At 29.0% G+C, this 22837-nt stretch overlaps 2 protein-coding genes and 1 long non-coding RNA gene across 3 annotated transcripts in view; 1 reads left to right on the top strand and 2 right to left on the bottom strand.

Moving 5' to 3' along the window:
* Window positions 1–2834: 2834 nt before the first annotated feature.
* LOC100159613 lies at window positions 2835–8393 on the top strand. The gene is made up of 6 exons (XM_001951090.5): window positions 2835–3291; window positions 3854–3946; window positions 4294–4477; window positions 4623–4756; window positions 7263–7412; window positions 7571–8393. Exons 1-6 carry the CDS (start codon window positions 3189–3191, stop codon window positions 7723–7725), a joined length of 819 nt encoding a protein of 272 aa, XP_001951125.1. The 5' UTR covers window positions 2835–3188; the 3' UTR covers window positions 7726–8393.
* Window positions 8273–10834, bottom strand: LOC100162347 (putative beta-carotene-binding protein). The gene is made up of 5 exons (XM_008184597.3): window positions 10497–10834; window positions 9424–9516; window positions 9031–9169; window positions 8804–8937; window positions 8273–8639 (listed from the first exon to the last, which is right to left on the bottom strand). The coding sequence occupies exons 1-5, from the start codon at window positions 10573–10575 to the stop codon at window positions 8476–8478; spliced, it is 609 nt and encodes a 202-aa protein (XP_008182819.1). The 5' UTR covers window positions 10576–10834; the 3' UTR covers window positions 8273–8475.
* Window positions 10835–17516: 6682 nt separating this feature from the next.
* Window positions 17517–22837, bottom strand: part of LOC115034287 — a 7242-nt gene continuing 1921 nt past the window's right edge. The window contains exon 3 of the long non-coding RNA XR_003839651.1: window positions 17517–19019. This is a non-coding gene — a long non-coding RNA (uncharacterized LOC115034287). The remainder of the gene's footprint in view (window positions 19020–22837) is intronic.

Raw genomic sequence — 22837 nt, 5'->3', positions numbered from 1 at the left:
TAAGGAAATCAACAATGATAGTTAATAGTAATCATAGTTTATGATAACATTGAAAACCAAAATAGTGATTAATGGACATAATAACGGATGTAATACATTAACACGGATGTTCAGTACGTATATACTATATAGTATCAGTGGCGCATTACTCATTGAGTATAGGGTATCTGGTTCTAAGGTTAAGCTAGGTACCTAGACCAAACTATATTATTACTTATTATGTATATGTATTAAAGTATATTATGTTGTGAAAATCTCTATTAGGCCATCGTTTTGTATTTTTACTGGATTTTCATTTTTATTGTAATAATTTGTCAGTTAAATTAAATCAATTAATAATATACTAATTATTAAAACTCTGTCAATTTTCCCGTGTAAGCAAACATTTATATAATACACACTTAATCACAAACTTAAAATGTATAGGTATGTTGTAAATCGTAATAGATTAGGTAATAAGTATGTCCTGTGACCTATGTCCTGTATAGGACAGCGGACATGCAGTATACAAGGCAATCAGAGGCATTTATAAATCCACAACACACTCAGAGAACTATCTGTATAATTAATAGTACACTTATCAGCTTTTTTTTTTATTATTCATGGTACAGCATCAACTACTAGGTTATTAGCTTGCAAAAAAAAAATTAGTTACGCATAAATAACACAATAGTTTCCTTAGATTAAGTTGTACCTACATATCAATAGATTTTTGAAATATGATGATTTTGTTGGTGTTGTCTTGGATTGTGCTAAGGGCTTCGAAGAGGTTTACAAGCATTTGAAGCTCATATTATGTGATTCAACCTGCAACAAAATACCAACCAGGACAGACGGATATAATGCACTGCGCCACTGCATATAATCAGCATGTCAATACCTACTTATTATAATTTAAAGCGTCTATAATAATCACTATCATGATGATGTGTTTTAATCTGCTTTAAGCACGATCACCACCATTATTTCATGTAATGATGAATTTATTCAAATTCTTCATATTTTGCTTTACTTAGGTAAGTACTACATAAAGAGTGTCTTGTGGCGATATAAACTTCTGTTTTTCAAATGATAACCTCTTTGTTACTGTATATTATTCAGTGTGTAAGTTTTTGAAAATGTCGATGTAGGTGTTTAATTCAAAATTTGAATGAGTAGTTTTTCAGTTAATAAAATGTTTATATTGAGTATAACTATGGTTTTACAAAAATATAAAATAAATGTTTAAATGTATTTCTATCTAGAATTCTGAATTTATAATATAGATACTTGGACCATTTTTATAAATAAAATTATAAACAATGATAGATTAATATATAATAATATTAATAAATAACATTTTAAAATTACAATAGGTCCCATATTTTCCAAACCCATTATCATATGGACCTACTCCAGTGGACACTTCATAATATATTGGTACCAAAAATCTCTAGAAATTGAGAGTGGGTATCATTAATATCTCTAGGTGAGTATATTAAAAATTCTAAAAATCAGATTTTGCAAAACTGCGCATTTCCGAAGAAGAAAATGGGTGAGCACTGAGCATGGTCGGTGAATCATCCTGTACATTAAGTATACTTACCTAATACAGCGGCAGTAGTTGCCTACCTGTGATGCGTGAGATAATAATAATATTATAGTCGTTTGTACGTTATAATATTATATTACTATATTAGCTAGTGTGTATACATCATATTAATATTATAGGACTCATCGTCGTAAATAAAACGATTACTCGTTTAGCTAACGAAAATGAATCGGTAGAATAAAAACGCACAGTGATCAAGGCAAGACGTGTGCGCCTACATTATACGTTTCGGGCTGACGTTTAATTTGTTTATAATACGCCGAGCACTGGTGGTGAGCGCCGATAGTAAAACGACGTCATGTGTATGATAATTATAATAATAATTTATATGTATTATAATTAAGTGTCCGTCGTTATACCTACAGCTTACTACCCATGAATCATGATTAATAATAACAATTATGTTGTAACTGCCAATCTGTAAGTTGATGACGCGTGTGTACGAGATAAACCGACCAGAACCTGACCGCGACTCGTACCATACTATACCAGCTACAGTGCTACACCATATTATTATCATCATCATCATCATCATCGTCTCGCGGGTTTTTTCAAGAAAACCTCCCGGCCTCATCCGGCGCATCCTGCTGAGCGAATTTCCCGACCATCAGAACGAAAACAACAACAATGTTATTACTATTATTTTTGCCATCATGGTCGGCAACTGATATGATATTATCGCTCGGGTATAGTACTGACGTCAATAATAATAATATTGTAACAACCGGTTTCGGGCGAATGAAAATAAAATAGGTAATTGACGGTTATTACGACGCGTTTTGGCACGGAAGAATTCGCGACCGGCGGCATTACCCCCTGCCCGCGTGCGTGCCTAATTTATATTCGTCTGACGATGAACCGCAGCTGGCTAAATATTGTTACGAGTTTCGCGATGATCGGGCGAGAGGAAAAAGCAATTTAAAAAATAAAACCGATTTTCCCGAAGCCAGCGCGGCAACAACAACAACAACAACAGCAACGACGTCTTCGTTGCGTCTTAGGAGGTACCTTAATATAATAAGTATATCATTATACTATTATAATTCATAATATTATTACGAGTGGGTGGGTGGCACAATTGTTTTATTATAATAATCATCACGATGGCGGCGACGGTAATCGCCGGTCGTTATTATTATTGTAATTTAATTTTTTTCTCGCTCTCGCCGAGTCCGAGCGCGTGTCTCTGGCGACGCGCGCGATTGTCAAGGTCGAAATCGAGCCCCGCCGCTGATTCTGCAGTAGTTGAAATGGCCGGTCGCCGGGTGGCAGCCCAACACTCCGACGCCGAAAGCCGTTGCTGCCGCAGTGTCGTCGTGTGCTCGTGGTGGTCTTTAGATCGTAATAATATAATATAATTTTACAAAACAAACGTTATATTAAATTAGGCGATATCCTATAAGCTACCCGCACACTGTACACAATCGGCGGCGGTTCGTCTTCCGGTCTCTGCTGGGTCATTTCCTATCCACCCCCGTCGCATAGTCTTGTTTTTCCGACGCCGCGTCCGTTGCGAGTATTATAATCGAGTGGCGATTGCTGTATTTTCGTATACACATAGTCGATAGTCGTGATAGTATATCATATCGTCACCGTCATGCACGTAAGCTCCAAGACGATGAAGTTTGTGTTGACGGCTGTGGTTTTGGCGGCCATCGTCTGCACGGTCGCGGGAAAGCCCGCGAAAACCAGCAGACTGGGTAAGTGCGAGTTTGGTGGTCGTATTATACGTATACACCGATCAGACATTTCGAATCATCATCGAGGGTTTCGAATCGTCTGCCAATTATTTAGAATTCGCGACCAGCACATGTCCGGAAGAATTTATAACACTTCCGAACTAACGGTTCGTGGAACCGATGACACTTTCGAGTTTCGACACGACTACCTGTCTGCGTTACCATGTGTCGACTATAAATTATTAGAATAGAATATTATTATATATCTATACATATTAGCCCTTACGTGCTACCCGAAGTGCTATTCCTTAGAGGATCCACGTGAAGTATTCGATTCATCAATGCAACCATAGTATTATCATTTAATGGCTATATAGTATGTTTATATACGGCTTACTTTTCAACCCCTGTAAATGGAAACCTACCGGATCAATAATGACACCTATAATACGCGTTTTAATAATATTTTACTGGTTTCCTCAATAAAAGAACGAAGTATCAACAATATAATATATACGTTTAGAATATTGAACTGATGGGTATTAAACATATATTTATATCGTGATGTAATTTATGATTTCAGCTAAGTACACGACGCTATGCAAGCTTTCGGACCCAAAATTAAGCCAATGTTTGACTAGCTTAATGAAAGATATTTTAAAGTATTCTAATACAGGTAAACTTATATTATAATTTTAAATACACGATATTAATAAGGGACAATGTAATTATATTATTTAGTTAAAACAGTGCATAATATTGAAGGTAGGTATATTATTATTATAGGTCTAAATACTCTACTTGAATATAAAATGTATCTTAAATCTTAATACGTTTATAGTAATGCTCAAAAGACTTATCCTAATAATACAAACTATATGAATAAGTAATAAGTTTATTATTGTAATAATGTTTGTTTAACTTAAATTAGTTGTACATATAAATATTTGTATCTATTAAATTACTTAAATTGTATTGATAATACACGTATAACCATAATTCATAATAATATATTGTTCATAGGTATACCTGAACTTAACATACCGGCGTTGGAGCCATTTTTAATTCCAGAAATTGATTTAAAAATATTCCAAGGCCTGAGTGCCTCATTATTCGGTGGCAATGTTCAAAAATCCAATAAAACTAAGGCATTCGCACGTAATTTAGTTGTTCATCATTCATCCGAATTTGATATTCACGACCTTAAGTAAGTATCAACATCTTATAAAAGCACCTTAAATGATTTTTTATAAACAAGTAACTTATATACCACTAACTAATAGTTTATTATAATATCATAATTCATAAATAGTTCTATATTATTGTATTATATTTTATTTACTCATTTCTAGGGTGGATGTTAAAAAGAACGAATTATTCATCGACCTCTCTTTCCCAAAACTTCAAATAGAAGGAGAGTACGACGTAAATTTAATCATGTTTAATATGCCAATTAAAAGCACAGGACCTGTGTACATAAATGCCAGTGAGTATGATAATATTGTAAAGTACTTTTTAAATATTGTTGAAGAAAACTAAAGTCAATACTTGTTATACATTTATATGGAAGATCCAAAATATCAAATAGTAACAATTTTTAAATAACTGTTCCATAAAATGTATACTGATGAGGGTGAGTGGCTGAGAGGACTGCAAATGTCTGAAAACATTTTCAAAAGTGTTTTATATGCATCAGTATTACATTTATTATTATTATTATTATTTTTACTAGTATCTATGCACGAGAACAGTATTATACTCTTTCAAAAGAGTGCATGATTTTAATAATGTCATTTTCGTAGATTTATTATTTTATTATATCACTAATATTTATTTTCGGCAGCAATATTCAACTTTAATATATTATTTCCATTATCAATTGCCATTTCTTGTAAAAATTGTTCAAAAGTTGTTCTGCACTTTCTGCTACAAATAGACCAAATCACCTAATATACCTATAATAATAGCTCTATTCCGGTAGTCAATTCCATAGCGATACATTTCTCTGCGTCTTTATAGGAAATAACACAACAAACTAAACATTTTTGTGTCGCAACATTTTAGGACAAAATTGTTCACGCGTGTTGTACGTTTGTTCATTTTCAGTTTTAAATTTTAAAAAAATAGGTTTATAAAAATATAATTATTTTTGTTTTATTTAAATTATTTTAGTAAAACTATAATTTATATTATTGTGCGTACCTATAGGATCATATTCACAAATTGTATTTACTCTAAATCTTTACTAATTGTGTTTAAAATAACTTTTTTATAAATTTAAAAGATTATCAGAATTCATTATTAGAACAAAAGAAAGAAAATTGTGGTTTTAATATACACTAAAATAAATAAGATTTTCTAAACTTTTTTTCAAACTCAAAAATTTAATTGTAAAGCTACGAATAGCAATTTATGAACAAATAAAAAAATTGAGACTAAAGTTATGTTTTACGCTAATTTTATATTTTATATTTCTAACGACCAAGCACTATAATGGTTCAGAAAATGACAAAAATGATTTGATACATGGTTTTAAGTTAACATTTTTAGTAGGTTGCATTATTTTTCGCGACAATAATTTGGTAAAAAGAAAAAATCAATATTTTCAAAAATCATAAATAGAACTTTTTTACGATGCCTTCGCATATATCTATCTGTTGTACCTACTTACTTCTTTTTATAAAGACTCAGTAGGTATGTATAATTTTCTTACACACCATTATCATTTTTACCAGCCCCCATAAATAAAACATTACATGTAGGTATACTGTATAAATATTTCTTAAATAAAAAGTAATTCACCTATAGTGAAAAAACTAAATTAAAAAAATTCTAAATATATAGATCTTGCACAATTCAATATCATTATTGATAATTATGTTTTAATTGAAGAAATCTTCAACTCTTTATCATGGTGGTTGGAATAAATCTCACTATTAATTTGTATAAATTTAAATTCAATCAGTTCATAAGCACTTTTTCCCACACATTGAACATAATATATTATATTATTATATCAATACTTTTTCAATTAAATATTTTTATATTTAGATATCAGAAATAATATTTTTCATAATTATTGTTTGTGAGCAATATAATAAATAAACAAAATAATTATGGTTTTTTTTTATGGTTTCAAATTAAATTAAATGTATAAATAGGTAACTACATAAGACGGAAATTGTACAAAATACTTGGTATTTGTAGTTTGTATTTTCTTCTATTGGCTGAACCATTTAATATATTAGGTACCTATATTATTATTAATCAAAATTAAAATAAAAAATCAAATCAATTTAAAATGTTGTCAATAATTTTGAGTTGGTAGATAGAACCATTTTTTTGCATTACTAAATGACAAAAATCCCCACATCAAATAAAATTATAATTTACATGATTTATAAGATCAATTTTGAATGAATTCAGTAAAAAGTATAAATTACGTAATTAACCACTTGTGCAAAGTAATTTACTATTCCTAACCTTGAACCCATATAAAACCTTGAATTAATTAAACAATAATAAAGTTAACGAGGAAATACAATAATCCTAAGTAGTAATTAAAACTTGATTATGAAAGTATTAAAAAATTTTAACCAACTATGGATTTACTTTTTTTGTTGCTAATTATACAATTAAAAATCCAGCAAAAAATAGACCAGATATATTGTGATGAAAATCTCATTATGAGGTTGCAACTTAGATATTTTACAATTATACTGCATACATCAAATAACTTTTAAATGTAAACACTCTTTACCTTAGTTGAAATTTAACTTACAATCGTCCAATAATGAAAATAATAAAATACCCATGGCTTATAATAATGTCAATAATTGACATGACACCAATGTTTTTACTGCATCTACGGTCGACGGTATTTAATATTATAGACCAGCAGTTAGAACTATTACCATAACTATATATTGTGTAGTATTATTACGGTTAATAATTGTTCTTTAATAAAAACAAATCTTATGATAATATTCTAGCTGACATTACAGTCAAAGCTACATTGAACGGGAAGACTATAAAGAGGAAGAACGAGTCTCTTTTACTGTTCGATACCATTGACATCAAAGTTAACTTCAAAGACTACGCAATTAAGATTGAAAATTTGTTCAAAAAAGATCAAAACCTGAGTAAGTGAAATAATGAATTCAGTATCATTTATTAATTTATTCATATCATGATAACTAATAAGTAATATATTTTATCTTGTTGTTAATTTTGTTTTTAATGAAAATAACATTATTTATTGAAATATTCTAATGTTTGCGAATGTTGTTTGAATGTTTAGACAGAGCATTGAACGATATGCTCAAGAGCCAAAAAGCAGAGTTAAGGAAGCTAGCGATTCCAATGATCGAAGAAGTAGCTGGTAAAATGGTGCTCTCTATGGTAAATCAGATTTTGACCGGTTTGCCGCTTGAGGAAATTTTCATAACAGAGTAGTGTCTGGTTTTATACCATAATTTAATGGTTCACCTTCAATGTAATTATTCTTGGTTTTTTTCTGTTCTGTGTATTAATAGCTTAAGGATTGTAACGAGCTTATAAAATGTATTTTTTTTTAAATAAATAATTTAATATATTGTTACCAATTTATGTGATCATATTAAAAATGGCAAATTTACTAGCCCTCTAAAAATATTTTACAACATTAGTATTCAGACTTATAAAAAACAAAATATTGGTGATTTCATATTGTTAATCTGGAAACAGTTGTTCGTAGGTAAAGTGTTGCGTAAGTTTTTCCACAGTGTCTAACACGAACTCTTCGAGCACTTTTTGAATAATCGGCCTGAGCTCCATGAAAAACATAATGAAATTGGCATTTATAGCCATATTGAGTATTTCACCTAAGAGAAAATCAATACTTAAGATTAATTATAAATAGGATTTAGGTCAGGTACTTAATTTTTGATTTATTTCAATATCGATAGATATCGAATATCTTATTATATAATATTTATATTTTTTTCAGTTTATATAATTATGGGATGTTTTTATACCATTACCGTTAATAAGTTTAAAATAATATTTTATGTGAGTTTAGTATTTTAAATACCTTTTTATTTGATGATTTAATAAATACAATTTATAATTAATATTTAAAACGATTTAATGCGTATTCAATATTGTTGTATTGCACATCCTATCCCTATGAGTTTGTGAATTACAGATTATTTCATAATCAATATTTTATAATAACTTACCCAAGTTTTTATCGCCACCGAATAAATTTCTTAGTTCTATACTGCCTCTGCTTATTGCAATTCTAAGCGATATATGATGGAAACGTATATAATTCAGACCGTTGATATCGATTACGTTTCCCAGTAGCGTTACGTTGCATTTCACCCCATCTTAAATCCAAATCACTTTAGTTTTTTGAAGAAAAAAAACAGCTCCAAAAAAATCAATCATAACATTAAAAAATTAACTTCCCAAACATGACAATACACCGGAATGAATATTATACACTAATTATATATTAAAAAACTAGTAGCTAGTAAGTACCATAACTTACATATGTCCAAATCGAAATCTCCTTGACCTTTGATGACCATTCTTGCGATTTTTCCGTCGATGCTGTAATTACCGAGTATGTGCATGTGGGGAAATCTCACTTGAAACTTATACTTCTGTTTGTCTATGTCAGCTCTTTAATCGAAGCGCCCGAAAATTAGTAAATATTTATGCAATAGACAAGGGCAAAAGTATGTGTGGTGTAATTATTGTACTATATATGCTTACATAAGATGGTTAATCGTAAAATTTCTGGTTCCGGTGACTAATAAATTGGTGGTCTCTATTTTCAGCCCATTCCCATCCGTTGGAATAAGAGTGTTAATTAACATTGGGTCCATAGGGGCGACGCCGAATTCGGGAATTCCTTAAATAAACGTTTGATAAATTTTAAATAATTTTTTCAACAACGCTCAAGCGGCCCCATACACGATCAATATTTTGATATCAACAAAAACCCGTCAATAAATATTCAAACAGTTTTGATATTTTCAACATGACCAATACCGGGTCAATAATATAGTCAATATCGAATATTGATTGTGTATGCGGGCCGCTTTACGGGGAGTACAATAAATACAATAATAGCATAATACAATTTAAAAAAAGTTTATTATTTACCTTCTGCAAGTTTGGGTCTTAAAAAATATGCTGATTCTATAATACATTTTGGAATGTCCGGATTTGAGCGATGGCAAATATGTAAGTAATCAGCTATAAAATCGAGTAATTGTAATTTTTAAACAACATTTAATCATTCGATATTTGTATACAATAAACTTAACATAATAAACGTCTATCGGTCACAGTTTTACCACATTTTGTATCTGATGATTAAATATTATTTGGTTAGGTTAGGTTTGGTTGATATATTAAAGATTATTATTATAATATGCAGATTGCAGAAAAAACTGTAAGATTAACAACAAATGTCGAGTTTCTTACTAATTTATCAACAACGAAATGAAAATACTAAGCATCTAATTTCTAATAAGATCAATATATTTATTATTTAAGTATATTATAATAATTTGGTATTAATTATTAAAGAAAAACATTAAGCTAGGTAGGTACAAGCATAATAGAATGTAATTTTAAAATAAACCTATTAAATAAGCTAGTTGGAATTATTTCAAAAGCTTCGAAATTGGTTATAAGAATTGTTCGAATTCCTAGTTATAAACAGTATTATATACCCAAGGGCTAACAAAAATTATCCAAATTATACCAAAATAGTATAGGTGTCTAATAAAATAAGACTTCGAAGGTATCGAATATTCGGAAGAATTTGTACCTAAAAGTGTCTTACAATAGTTGTACTAAGGTCTAAGACTAAACTGCCTATTCAAATATCGATATGATATTAAACTATTAAAGTAGGTTAAGGTAGTAACAAAAAAATATATTGTGTAAAGTGTAAACAAAATATTATAGACTATAATTTATTGTAATAACGTGTAAAATATTAAATAACATATTATTAAAATAGGTAAGTAGGCAACATAAAATAATTTAAATCATAAGTTAATTAGATATTAAAAAAGGCATTTAAATAAAAAATAGTTAAACTATGTTAGGTTAGATCTATCAACACGAAATACAATTAAATCATCATTCTTTATTACACAAGATAAATTAATTCTTGTGTTTATAAAATTATTTTTAGATGTATTTTACTTTAATTTAAAACTTACGTATAGGCTTCAATTTTGAAAAAACATTATTCACACAAAAAACTATAATAATAATGGTGGCATGCACAGAATTTGCCATTTCTACCGAACAAACAATGTACCGGTCAAATAGTAAATTCAAATAGTTTGATTGTAAATAGGATTTGGGCGCCTTAGTGTTCTACGTTACTAACTAGTAAATGTAATGTGGAACCATCGCTTTTATATAGGCTCAAAGTTTGATGGTTAAGGACAGTTTTAATTGCAGTTTTCTTAAAATTTTTGTACTTAAGAATTATATATTGATTAGTCTTTAGTAATTATTGTTATTTAATCGAATCAGTTCTCATGATGACGTTAACAAATATAATTCAAGGAAATAAAAAAATGTTATTTCAAGGTTAATAAAAAGGTACATTATAAACATTAAACATATCAAACGAATAAATAATGTTTAAACATTGTACAACTCAATAAGAAATTATACAAAATAAGTTTATAAAAAAAAACAAGTAACGACAACCACACTTGACAAGCACCTAACTTCCTGGTCAGCTTTGTCAATCCAAAATGAAATACAATAATATAAACACACAACAGAAAACAGTAATATATATTATTACGTTGTATAGTGTCATTAAATTCAGCACGTCAAAATCGACATATATTTTTAGTCACGTCATTAGCAGCTGCAGATATATAAAATACATTTTATAGAAATCATATTTAACAAAATATTGTTTGTAGATGATAATATAATTGAATATATTTTATATTTTATTGAAACTATTTTTATAAATTAACTATTAAGACAACTAGGTATTTTAGTTTATTATAAATTACATTCCTACATGTCTCTATAATCGTTTCTGTCATTCAGACAACATCATCATCGCTTATAGAAACCGTTTTTTGCAGTCATTTTGGTCAAAACTATTATAAGTAAATATAATTATCAATTATAAATTGTTTTTTTTACTCAATTCAAAGCATTAATGAAGCAGCGTATGGCGTTCTAATATCTAGATCTGACTGTTTTTGAGCTCCGCACGCTCTCACAGTTAAAAGTTACAGAGATTCGAGTATTTTTTTTCGCATATTTCAAGCTACCAACTAAATGTTTAATATGTACCTATTCAATTTCTAATCGTTTTATTTGAGAGCAAAAATAGTTTAAGTTAGGTACTTAACCAAAAAGTGTATTTCGCGCATACCTATAGGTACCTATTATCATATTGAGTATATAACCATTAAACCATGCCACAACAGGAAGACATTTAAACAATTTAATTATGTATATATAAAACATTTAAAAAGTATGTAGATACACACTACTGCCTAACGATGAAACCCACTAAAAAAATATAGTAGCAACTAACAGAGAATTTAGATACATTAAGAGGACGCTACACCCGCATTCGTTGTCTCAAAAAAACTGTTTTGCGCGGGAAAGAAACCGAAAAAGCTACAGTCATAACTTATGACTATAACCTTCTCGGTTCTTTCCCGCGCAAAACAGTTTTTGGTATGTTGTACATTTGTAAGACGGAGACTACACATACGGGTGTAGCGTTCTTTTAACAGCTATAGGGACGGCTGGGATTAACCAGCTTTTGGAATACCGAACAACTTACTGATCGACCAGTGTTTCGTTATTCATATAAAATATTTAACTATCACGAGGATTTTAAATCGAATAAAAGATAATATTATATTATATCATTTTCATAAAATCTAATGTTTGAAATTATACAGGTGTGGTACTTATATTGTATATGATTTAGGTAACTGGGGTACCTTTAAGTAATAAGTGATCGGACTGGCTGACTATATTATAATAGTGACATTTAAAATATATAATGTCAAAATATAAAATGCATAACAGGTCGGCTGTAACGTTCAACATAAACACACGTACTTTGTATTATCTCGCTCCGTTATCGACGCAGTGCGCTCATTAGTGTATACTATCGGTCGTTTCCAAATAACAATGTCAACGAATAAAACCTCTCAAAAAATTGGTTCAAATTCGCCAGGTTCACGCAGCTCCTCAAAACGTCATTTGTCGAATTCGTCTCTGTCACCTAATCAGAATGATAAAAAAATCCAAATTTTTTGTTTCGCCAAATAAATTTGCCGTTCTCGCCAATAACAATAACTATGAAAATAGCGATGTTTCCACACATTCAATCAGCTCTAAAGACGACTCCACTATATCACCTAACACTGTTCAGGATTTTGATCCGCCAATCTACATAAAAAATATTGCAAATTACTCCGCCTTCAACTCTATTTTGACAAGTATTACCGGCCCAAACGCCTTTAGTTGCAAGTCTTCGGATTCTCATCTCATCGCCCAACCTCCAGGTCGTAATAGCTTCAACAAAATTGCTTCTCACTTAAATGAAACTGACGCCAGTTTTCATTCATTTGAACCTCGCTACAGGGTCGTCATCAGAAATTTACTCCCCTCAACCTTAGGTACCTACCAAAATTTCCTCCACTCTGGATGAACTAGGACATCAAGTAAAACACATCTACAACGCCAAAGACAAAAATAAACGTCGTCTTCCACTTTTCTTTGTGGAGATCTACCCGAATGAAAATAACGAGGACATTCACAATATTAAGTCGTTGTTTAATATTATCAAAGTTGTTATCGAAAAACCCCACAAAAAGAGCCATAGCCTCCCACAATGTCATAAATGCCAAGCGTTTGGCCATACGCAAAACTATTGCAACCACGCTTCCCGCTGCGTAAAATGTGGTGCGGAACATCATACCAATGAGTGCACCGCAAGGACCCGAAAAGTCTTGCCAAGTGTGCACTTTGCTCCGGGGACCATACCGAAAACTTCAGGGGATTCCCAGTTTTCAAAAGAGCTCAAAAAAAAAAAAAAAATAAGACCTTCAAAAGCACCTCCAGCCAAAGTTCCAGACTTCCAGAGTCAAACCATCATTCCAGTCTTACGTCGAAGCCACCGGGGTTCAAGAACCATCCATAGATCACACTTCCATCATACTATCTAATTTTATTACTAACCTCAACTCTCTAATCAGTCCACTAATTACTCTCCTCTCCTCAGTTCTTAACACACTATCCCCAAAGTTTCCTTATCTATCCATAGTTATTTTCGTTAAATTATCCTCATTATAACATAATAGTCCATCCAAGGTATTATACTTATAATAGTTATACCTCACTAATGTTTTTAATTACCTATGCCGTTATTAAATCTTTGTTATATTTCTTATCTCATGTTTAAATATGTTTCCAATATGTAATAATATTATATAATAATTGTTGGGCAATAATAGTTTTAAACTGAATGCTAATAAAAATAAAAAAATTTAAAAAAAATGCATAAAATAATAATAACCTTTTTTTACTCTTAATAACAATAATATTTTTTAAGATTTAATAAATAGCGAGTTATTATAGGTATATAATGTTTTGTTATTGTGAGTATAAAAAAAGTTAAAATATTTTGCATGTGGGTAAGTAATTTGATTATATTATAACAATAAATTAGTATATGACATATGTGTTAAGGGTAAGATACATATGTATATTAATTATTAATTAAACACGTTACTGAAGTAAAATAATAAGAAATACATAATATTTTCGTGGTGAGCTTTGATACGAGTAGTTATATTAATGGCACTCACCGAAATCCACAAAGGTAGGTATAGTACTTTTTTTTTGTTTTTATTAAGGTTAAGGTAAACTACTAAGGTCATTAACCTGAGGTACTGTGGGGGAAGGTAGGTACTGTAGATTTGTTTACACGTGTGTGTTTGTTTTGTCAGAATTTTGGTGTGGGCACCCATAGGTATCTGCCATGCCCAGTAGGGAGATGGTGACCTCACTCTCTAGACAGATGTCTGCCCGGAGAGAAGTGCCGCCCGTGACCGAGGTTCGAACCGGCGACGGTGCGCATTGCAACCGACGCCTTAGTCAACTCGGCCATTCGTCAGGTAGTACTATAGCGATTGTTTAGTATTAAGTAGTTTATTGAAATGCAGTGGTCACTTGTTTAATATTAATCGATAAAATATTCAACTCTTTTTGATCACATAAACATTGGTATACCTTGTAATACCGATGAATTTTTTTGATTAGGTAGCACTCTAATCGATTTGTCACTCGTTAATAATTTATATATTATACTAAATTGTTCATTACTTTATATAAATATATATTAATTGATGCGTAAAAGAATATTGCAAAAAAAAAATCAAATCTAATTTTAAGATTACTTATTGTTTACACATTTTCTAATAAACCTCTCATACAAAATTGGAAGTTGCGGCTCAATTGTAGTTTCTTGTGCATTTTAAAATTCTCACGACTTGTTTCAAAATATAAATATCAAACAACCTCTCCCTAGGTACTTAGATAATGGTCAATTCACTCTAATATTAAACATATCAGAGTAAAACAAATTTTTCGTAACGTAAAATCTACCATGTTATGCGTTAATAGGACAGAGACAACACGCATGCGGGGAAAAACATCATCTTAATAACACGTGGCCACACGTGCCCTTGAGATGTGAACGATTCGCGTATAATAATATGTGATATGTGAATATTAATGTTGGAATTACAATATTATCTTTAGTTAATATATAAATTATTTTACTTATTTATGACACTATAAATGAATACGCATAATAACTTACCTACGTTTTAAATGTATAATTGTAATATAAATAAATAATATTGTACCTAACATTAAATCGTAATAAGGATAGATACCTAACACACATTTAAAAGAAAATATATTCATCTCTCCACTCAGAGTCTAAAAACAACAAGACATCCTTGTACCTACGACAGTATATACCTGTATTATACTGTACGGAACTGGAAACAGTAAACTCTTAAGTCTTAACACAATAATTTAGATAGGTGTTTTCAACTCTTCATTTCTTTTGAAAATCTATAATAATATGGGCCCTTTATATAAAGTTAGTTTATGTTAATATTTTAAAATAAATAAATTATTTCTATTAATAGTATTCAAATAATTGTTACGTAAGTATTAACGATTTAGCAATAAGCTGGTATCAGAGTATATTATTATTATAGCATGTGAACAAAGAAATCATATGATCTCATCGTAATGACTATAATAACTAATGAGATACCCTGTAGTAGTGTAGTATGTACAATGTATGTACAGTGTAAAGTACATACATAAACAAAGTCAAGAACAAGTTTTAGTTTTACATTTTACCTAATAATTCCACTAAACTTACAAATATACTAATATAACATGTATTATATTGTATTAAATTATAATCAATTTTATTTATGATTCAGCTCTTAATTTAAATCGTCCACATAAATTACTAAATGAATAACTAGCATTCAGTTTATAGCCATTTGTTGATCAACTATTCCACGATGATTGTAGGTACTATCTAAAAGTTACTTTTAATATATGCAAGATTCATTTCTGGGTGCATTAAATTTGCTGGTGAAAGAAACTGATTGTAGTATAATGTGTTGTATATATTTGAAATGAATAATAAAAAAAAGCTTAAATCACATACTTCGACATTAAATAAAACAGAAAAAAAACATAATATAAATAACTAAAAATATTGAAAGTGATGTATTAAAAAATAAACTTTTTAAATTATTCAAATGGAAAAAATCTTTGTACATCTATTTCTATTCATTTCAGCAACTCCAATAAATAATAATAAATATTTTAGCTTCGAATCTTACAAACATATAAGTCTAACACGTTATCAGTGATATACAAATAAAATAATGTTTGCAATAAAGTTGATTATCTGTACGTGGCAAAACGATTTAATCAATGGGCTCATCTCTTCGATACTTAGCTCAAAATTAGGTAGGTACCTATATAAAATAATACCTACATAAAACAAAATTTCACAGTATTCTGGTTCAACGTTATATTGTTCGAAGGTAATTTAGTCACTTGAAGTCAAATTACTATAATTTAGATGAAGATAGGCATCGACGAGCAGCCATTTTAACATTTCTTACATTAAATCCTGAAAAATAAAAACACTGTACATGCTATCATTAAAAGAAATTAAAAATTTATCTACAAATCACGCACTGTTATAATGACCTTCAGTTTTTATTATATAATATAATATAATATATACTTTTTACATAATGCTGCAAATTTAGCTGAAGTATTAATACAATGTATGTCGTATGTGGAAAGACAAAATCATTGTAGTGAAATAAACAAAATAAATCAATCGATTAATTATACATTACTGACACGTCGATAAATTTAGTAACACTATTGACGGATGTTTATAATTGAAATTATTACTTCCGCATAAATTGAATTAATAGCTTGTTTATTTATAAATATAATTAATCATACTCGATTATTTTCAATCGGGTACTATATTTTTATATAAAAAATTAACTTACAAAAATCAGGCTTGAACTTTTGAACTTTTAAATTGTTGGAAGCGTTAACAGGTATACCTCCTATATATAATAATATATTACTGACAATGCGTTTTTAACAACATTAATGATGGTTACCAATAGATAACAACACTATTAACTATTAATTTCAAGTCTTCATCAATTATTTTTCAAAATCAGTATAGTTCCTTTGTGTTAAATTGACAATACCCATAGATGTATACCATACTTAATGTATACATATATTATAAAATATATAGATATTCTAATATTCTTGATATTGAGATTTTAGAGTACCTATATATGGTGCATGCCGTGCATAATTTAAATTTTTGATTACAACAAATTGGATTGTTTGAATACATTTATTTGATAGGTACCTATCGATTATGTGTTTAAATGTTGCTTAATATATGAGTTTTGTATAATTAATTTTTACTTTTCATAGTTTTATACACGTTTATTGCAAATAATAATACTATAATTAATTATAATACTTACATTAATAATATGCAAAAAACATGTTTTATTTTTAGCAAACCAACACCTACTTACGTAAGTTTTGTGTTTCCACATAATATGAGTATACTTATGTAAAATAGCTTATATTGTTTATAATAGAGATTTAATATTTTCTTTTAATACCTTTTACATATAGGTTTGCCTTTAGTTGTATATGGTGAAGTGTGTAAAACTAACATTTTATGTTGTAACAGACATAATACAGAATTTAGCGGATCAAAATAAAATAATTAGGTACTAAATTAGGTAGAATCCATAAAACCGTTCGCGATTGAATCTAACTACTGGTCTTATATTTTTTTGTAATTTACCTGTGTGTCCTTGTATTATATAGCTAGTAAAATATTCTATAGTAAAATCAATTGGGATTGATTTTAAAGTATTTTATTTTCAATCAATTTAGAAATCACTACGATTTTTTTATTTGACTTATGGAGGTGGAGCAGCTAGTCTGTTGTAGGCACCACAACACTGTAGTAGGTACGTAGGTGTAGGTAGGTATGTACTGTACAGACGTACAGTGTAAACATTTATAGGTATTCATATTACATAAAACATTTAATTAATTGTAATTATATATTAACACCACATTAGGTATATTTTAACTCCATATAAGTAGTCATGAATTCACTTAAAATATACAACTAATGCGCAAATATTTATCTTTGTAGACAGTTTAAGAAATTGCAATTCAGGATTGTGTTGGACAGGTTTCACAATGAAAACCTTGTCGGTGTCGATTTTGGTCAATTGTTCTTACTTCTTAGGACTTAATATTATTGTGTGATGATAAGAAAATAATGGAAAATCGAGTGTTTTACAAATCCATTGTTTGTTTACTCTTAAGAATTTAGTACAATTATTGTAAACTTATAACTATTATTAGTAGGTATTTAAACTGTCGAAAAATGATTGAAAAATGTTTACTTTCATTTTCATAAGAATTGTTTTTTATTAATTAAATAACAATCATACAAAAAAAAAACTATAATCAATGATTACATAATAAACTTAAAGTTTTGTTACGATTTATAAAATCTGTCAACACGCAGATTAACACCATGTTGCGGGAGTGCGGTCTTATACAATTAACAAGACCTTTGAGTTGGATGGACGAAAATGATTTACATTGTCAACAGTGTCTAAAATATTAAATTATTCTTAACATAAAAATCTTAACTTCTTGTCAGTTAATGTTATCAAATTTCTAAATACTCTTCACAAAAATGAGAAAATTGCCTATTAAAATTGTGGCTACAGACTGCAGATATTATTAATTATATAATAATAATATAATTTGATTTTAAAATTCTATAGTCACTTATTTTATCGTGACATATAAATGACGTATTGACGTTTTTATACATTTGTTTAGAGTTATATTTATATTTTATATACCTGGGACTTAGGAGTATGGCTGAATGTAAATTGTGAATATTTACATTAACACAGCATGATTCTTCTGCACTATACTATTTTTCTATGATGGTTTATAACCAGTAAGACATGCAGACGAGCAGATGGTTTTGTAAGTTCAGCCCAATCACACTGGACATCAGTTTTCGATCAATATTTTTCATACAAGTTCTGAAACATTATACATTTTGTATATTTTTGAAATGACAATTTGAAGGCAGGTATTATCATTGGTTATATACAGTGTTAGGCATAGATAATCAAATAATTATCTAGATAAGATAATAGATATTTTTCAAAATAATCATCTAAATGAGATAATAGATTAATTTAAATAATATATAGGATATATAGGATATATATATATATATATCCACCTTGATCTAGATAATAGATAATTTCAAGAAAAAATTATCTAGATAATACTTCGATAATTTATAAAAAAAAAATTTAGCTGATAGCTGATTATAAAAAAAATATAATAAATTTACATTGATATTTCATTTATTGTATGTTACATAAACAGTCAACAGATTGGTACTGTGGTACATTTGGTTACATAAAAAAAAACATTTAACCCTTTCAAGCCCACATTATGATTGAATAGAGATATAATATTTTAGTAAAATACTTTTTTCCTTAGCATTTTGTTATTAGTGTCATTGTATGTCACAATAATAGTTTATAGTTTTTAATTTTTATTGGAAAGAATATTGTTGATAACAAATATTTTTTTTTCTCTATATTATGTTATATTTTCTCTATATTAACCTTTTTGTTGATCCACGGGTCATATTATTAAAATGCAGTGAAATTGTGTGAATAAATATTGTATAAAAAAAAAAATAGACTAGAGTAAACAATTATCTAGATGATTTTAAAAAAAAGACCGTTTTTATTATCTAGATAAAATAAAATATACGGAAAATGTATCTATATAATGCCTGACACTGGTAATATAATAATATGTAAGTAGGTATATAACCTGTGCAGTGGCGCACATCCCATGTATTATTATGTCCCGGTCATGACCCCTTGTTATATAAAAATATATATTCATTATATTAATATACCTAATCACTTTTGAGGTGGGTGGTTAGGTGGGAATTCAGTTCATGATACGATTTGAAAATACTCTGTACACAACTGAACTTATGGTATTAACTATTAAATAATATAACCAAATAAACGCGTTTTCAAGTTCAACAATACTGCAACAACAATATAATAATTATAAGAATCATATTTCCCTGCTTTACAAGTAGTAAGTACAATATGTATATTTTATGGTTATTAAATTGTAATTTTTCCTGTTTAATTTACCAGTCTACTAGAGTTCAATAAACATGTAATGAATAATTATTTTTAAAGAAAATAAATTAGCATGGCGATGATGGTATTTTTTTTTCACGCACATATAGAATTTACATATTTGCATGCAGTGTTGTAAAATATTTAAGTAAGTACTTAGTTTTCAAAGAATGAAAAACAGAAAACTATTTACAATAAATGAATAAGCATAATGTTATTAAAGAATTTTTTGTTTTGCTTTTTGTATTTAGAAAAATTGTCTAGCACCTACCTAATTAAAATTATATTTTATATTAAAAATGATTTACCAATGTGTAGGCGTGGTTTAAAAAATTGAATACAATCATTTCGTGAAACATGATCATTTATTTTTGTTAGCCAAGTAAGCACAGGAATTATTGTATTGCATAAGTATTTTAGTTTAATATTTAATTATCTATACTTTTAGAAGTATGCTCTTACCATATTTTTTATAGAATATTTTTTGAAAATAGTATGGAATTAAATTAATAGGTAAAACTAAGATATAGCGCTAAGCATTACAAAAAGTAAATATATTTTTTTTTGTAAAAAAAATTGGATGAGGAATTATAATAAAATATAATATAATGCAAGTAATTCCCGTGAACCTAATAATGTAAATATTCTTATTATTTAAAATATACTATTTAGAGCACTAATTTTCAACCGGGGGAATTCTTGCATATTGTAGAATTTATGAGCAATAACTAATATTAGAGTAAATATTATGACGAAATTACTAATGAAAATGTGCCAATTTGCAGTCAGTATGATTAAAAAGGGGGAAGTAGGTGACCGCTCTACTGTACAAGTATAGGTGTCGAGTGTACCTCATCAGTAAGTAAGTCACAATAAACGTATGTGTTAAATTTTAATTCAATGATAAAATATCATTGTATAGGTAAGCAATAAGCTTCTGAGCGGAGACTGTGAATATTGTGTGAAATTGTTTGTTCTCATGTTCAAACTGTCAATTGAAATGCGCAAAATAAAAATGCTTATTCATCTTCTAGTTTCTAAATAGTTGCAAATGGTCGGTGAACATAGATAATATTAAAAATATGAGCTAGTTTCAATATGTCTATTATATGATTATATGGATAGGTAGGAAATATAAATTATAATATATTATAATGCATGCGAATATAGCTACTAGACAAATTATGTGTGGGAAATAGTAATAACAGTACCTAATAGATTATATCGATTAGTAATTTATATTAGCTTAGACTTAAGTTTTTATTTTAAATGGGGTTACGGCCAAAAATAGAGGAATTTTTAAAATATATATTGTGCCAAAAGAATCTATACTGCAAACTCGAGAGGCTATTGTGTAGTACCTACCTAATTATTTAATCACACAACGTTTTGTTAATCTGTATTCTCAATATTTACTATTTGTAAATTAAATAAAACCCTAGCATGCTATACTTGATATTTTTCCTCTACGAAGTTAATCTATGAATCATGAATATGTTTTCTTAATAAGTACGCCAATAACGAAAATCTTACAAAAAAAATCGTTCAGAAACAAAAAACGTGTATCCAGCTCAAAAACATATTTATGTTAAAATAATACAATTAACTAAAAATGTTAATTTCAGAATGTGGATAGGTACTTTGTACTATTATAATATACATAATGCCTAACTATATTGTAAATATAAGTATTAGGTATATAATAAAGTAGTAAGTATATAATATGAAGGGTACAGGAAAAAACCAGAAAAGTCTTTTTTTCCAAAATGGCGATTCAGTATCAAATTATTTGTAATGAGGAATTCTATCTTTTAAGTGGTCAGGGAAAAAAGCAGATTAGTCGAAAGTTATGACCATTGGAAGTTTAGGCATACAAGGAATAGGTACAGGCATAGTTTAGAAATTAAAAACGCAGTTTTCTTGGAATGATAAAAAGTGACTTTTCTGGTTTTTTTCCTGTACCCTTCATATGATAAAGTAAATTATTAAAATGTAAAAATGTAAAAATTAAATTAAAAATGTTTTAAAATAATATATTATACGATATTATATCAACAATAGTCAAAACAAAGTTTGTTTAATTAACTGGTTAGATGACAGCCAAATATCACTTGGTACCTACTACAATAATTAATACATTAATTTAGGAACTCGATGACCTAAAGATCTTGAAATTATCAAAAAAATCAAATTATCAAATATGATTATAAATTATTATTGTATTATATTATTATCAATAGTTATACATAAATCCCTTTTTGAATAAATCCCCGCAAACTTATCGTTCAAAATTGCAGAGATTACGGGTGTATCGGCACTCGTCGCTACGCTCCGCAAATCGAAAATATCCCCTGATTTGTTGTGTAAAACCACATCAAGTGAACCTCGGTCTCCCTCAATATTGCGAAAAGTTACCGGTCAAAAGTTATGAAAGTTCAAAGTTGCAGTGATTACGCGTGTTACGGCACTCGTCGCTATACGCTCCTCGGCGCCGTCGCTACGCTCCGCAAATCGAAAATTTCCCCCGATTTGTTGTGTAAAACCACCTCCTCGAACAACCTGATCGGAGGATATTTTCTATTTGCGGAGAAGAGGCGCGCTCCTCGGCGCCGTCCCTACGCTCCGCAAATCGAAAATTTCCCCCGATTTGTTGTGTAAAACCACCTCCTCGAACAACC

The sequence above is a fragment of the Acyrthosiphon pisum genome, chromosome A2 (assembly GCF_005508785.2).
Source record: "Acyrthosiphon pisum isolate AL4f chromosome A2, pea_aphid_22Mar2018_4r6ur, whole genome shotgun sequence".
Taxonomy (NCBI): domain Eukaryota; kingdom Metazoa; phylum Arthropoda; class Insecta; order Hemiptera; family Aphididae; genus Acyrthosiphon; species Acyrthosiphon pisum.
The sequence above is the reverse complement of the archived record's forward strand: the minus strand, read 5'-3'. Positions and strand labels throughout refer to the sequence as shown.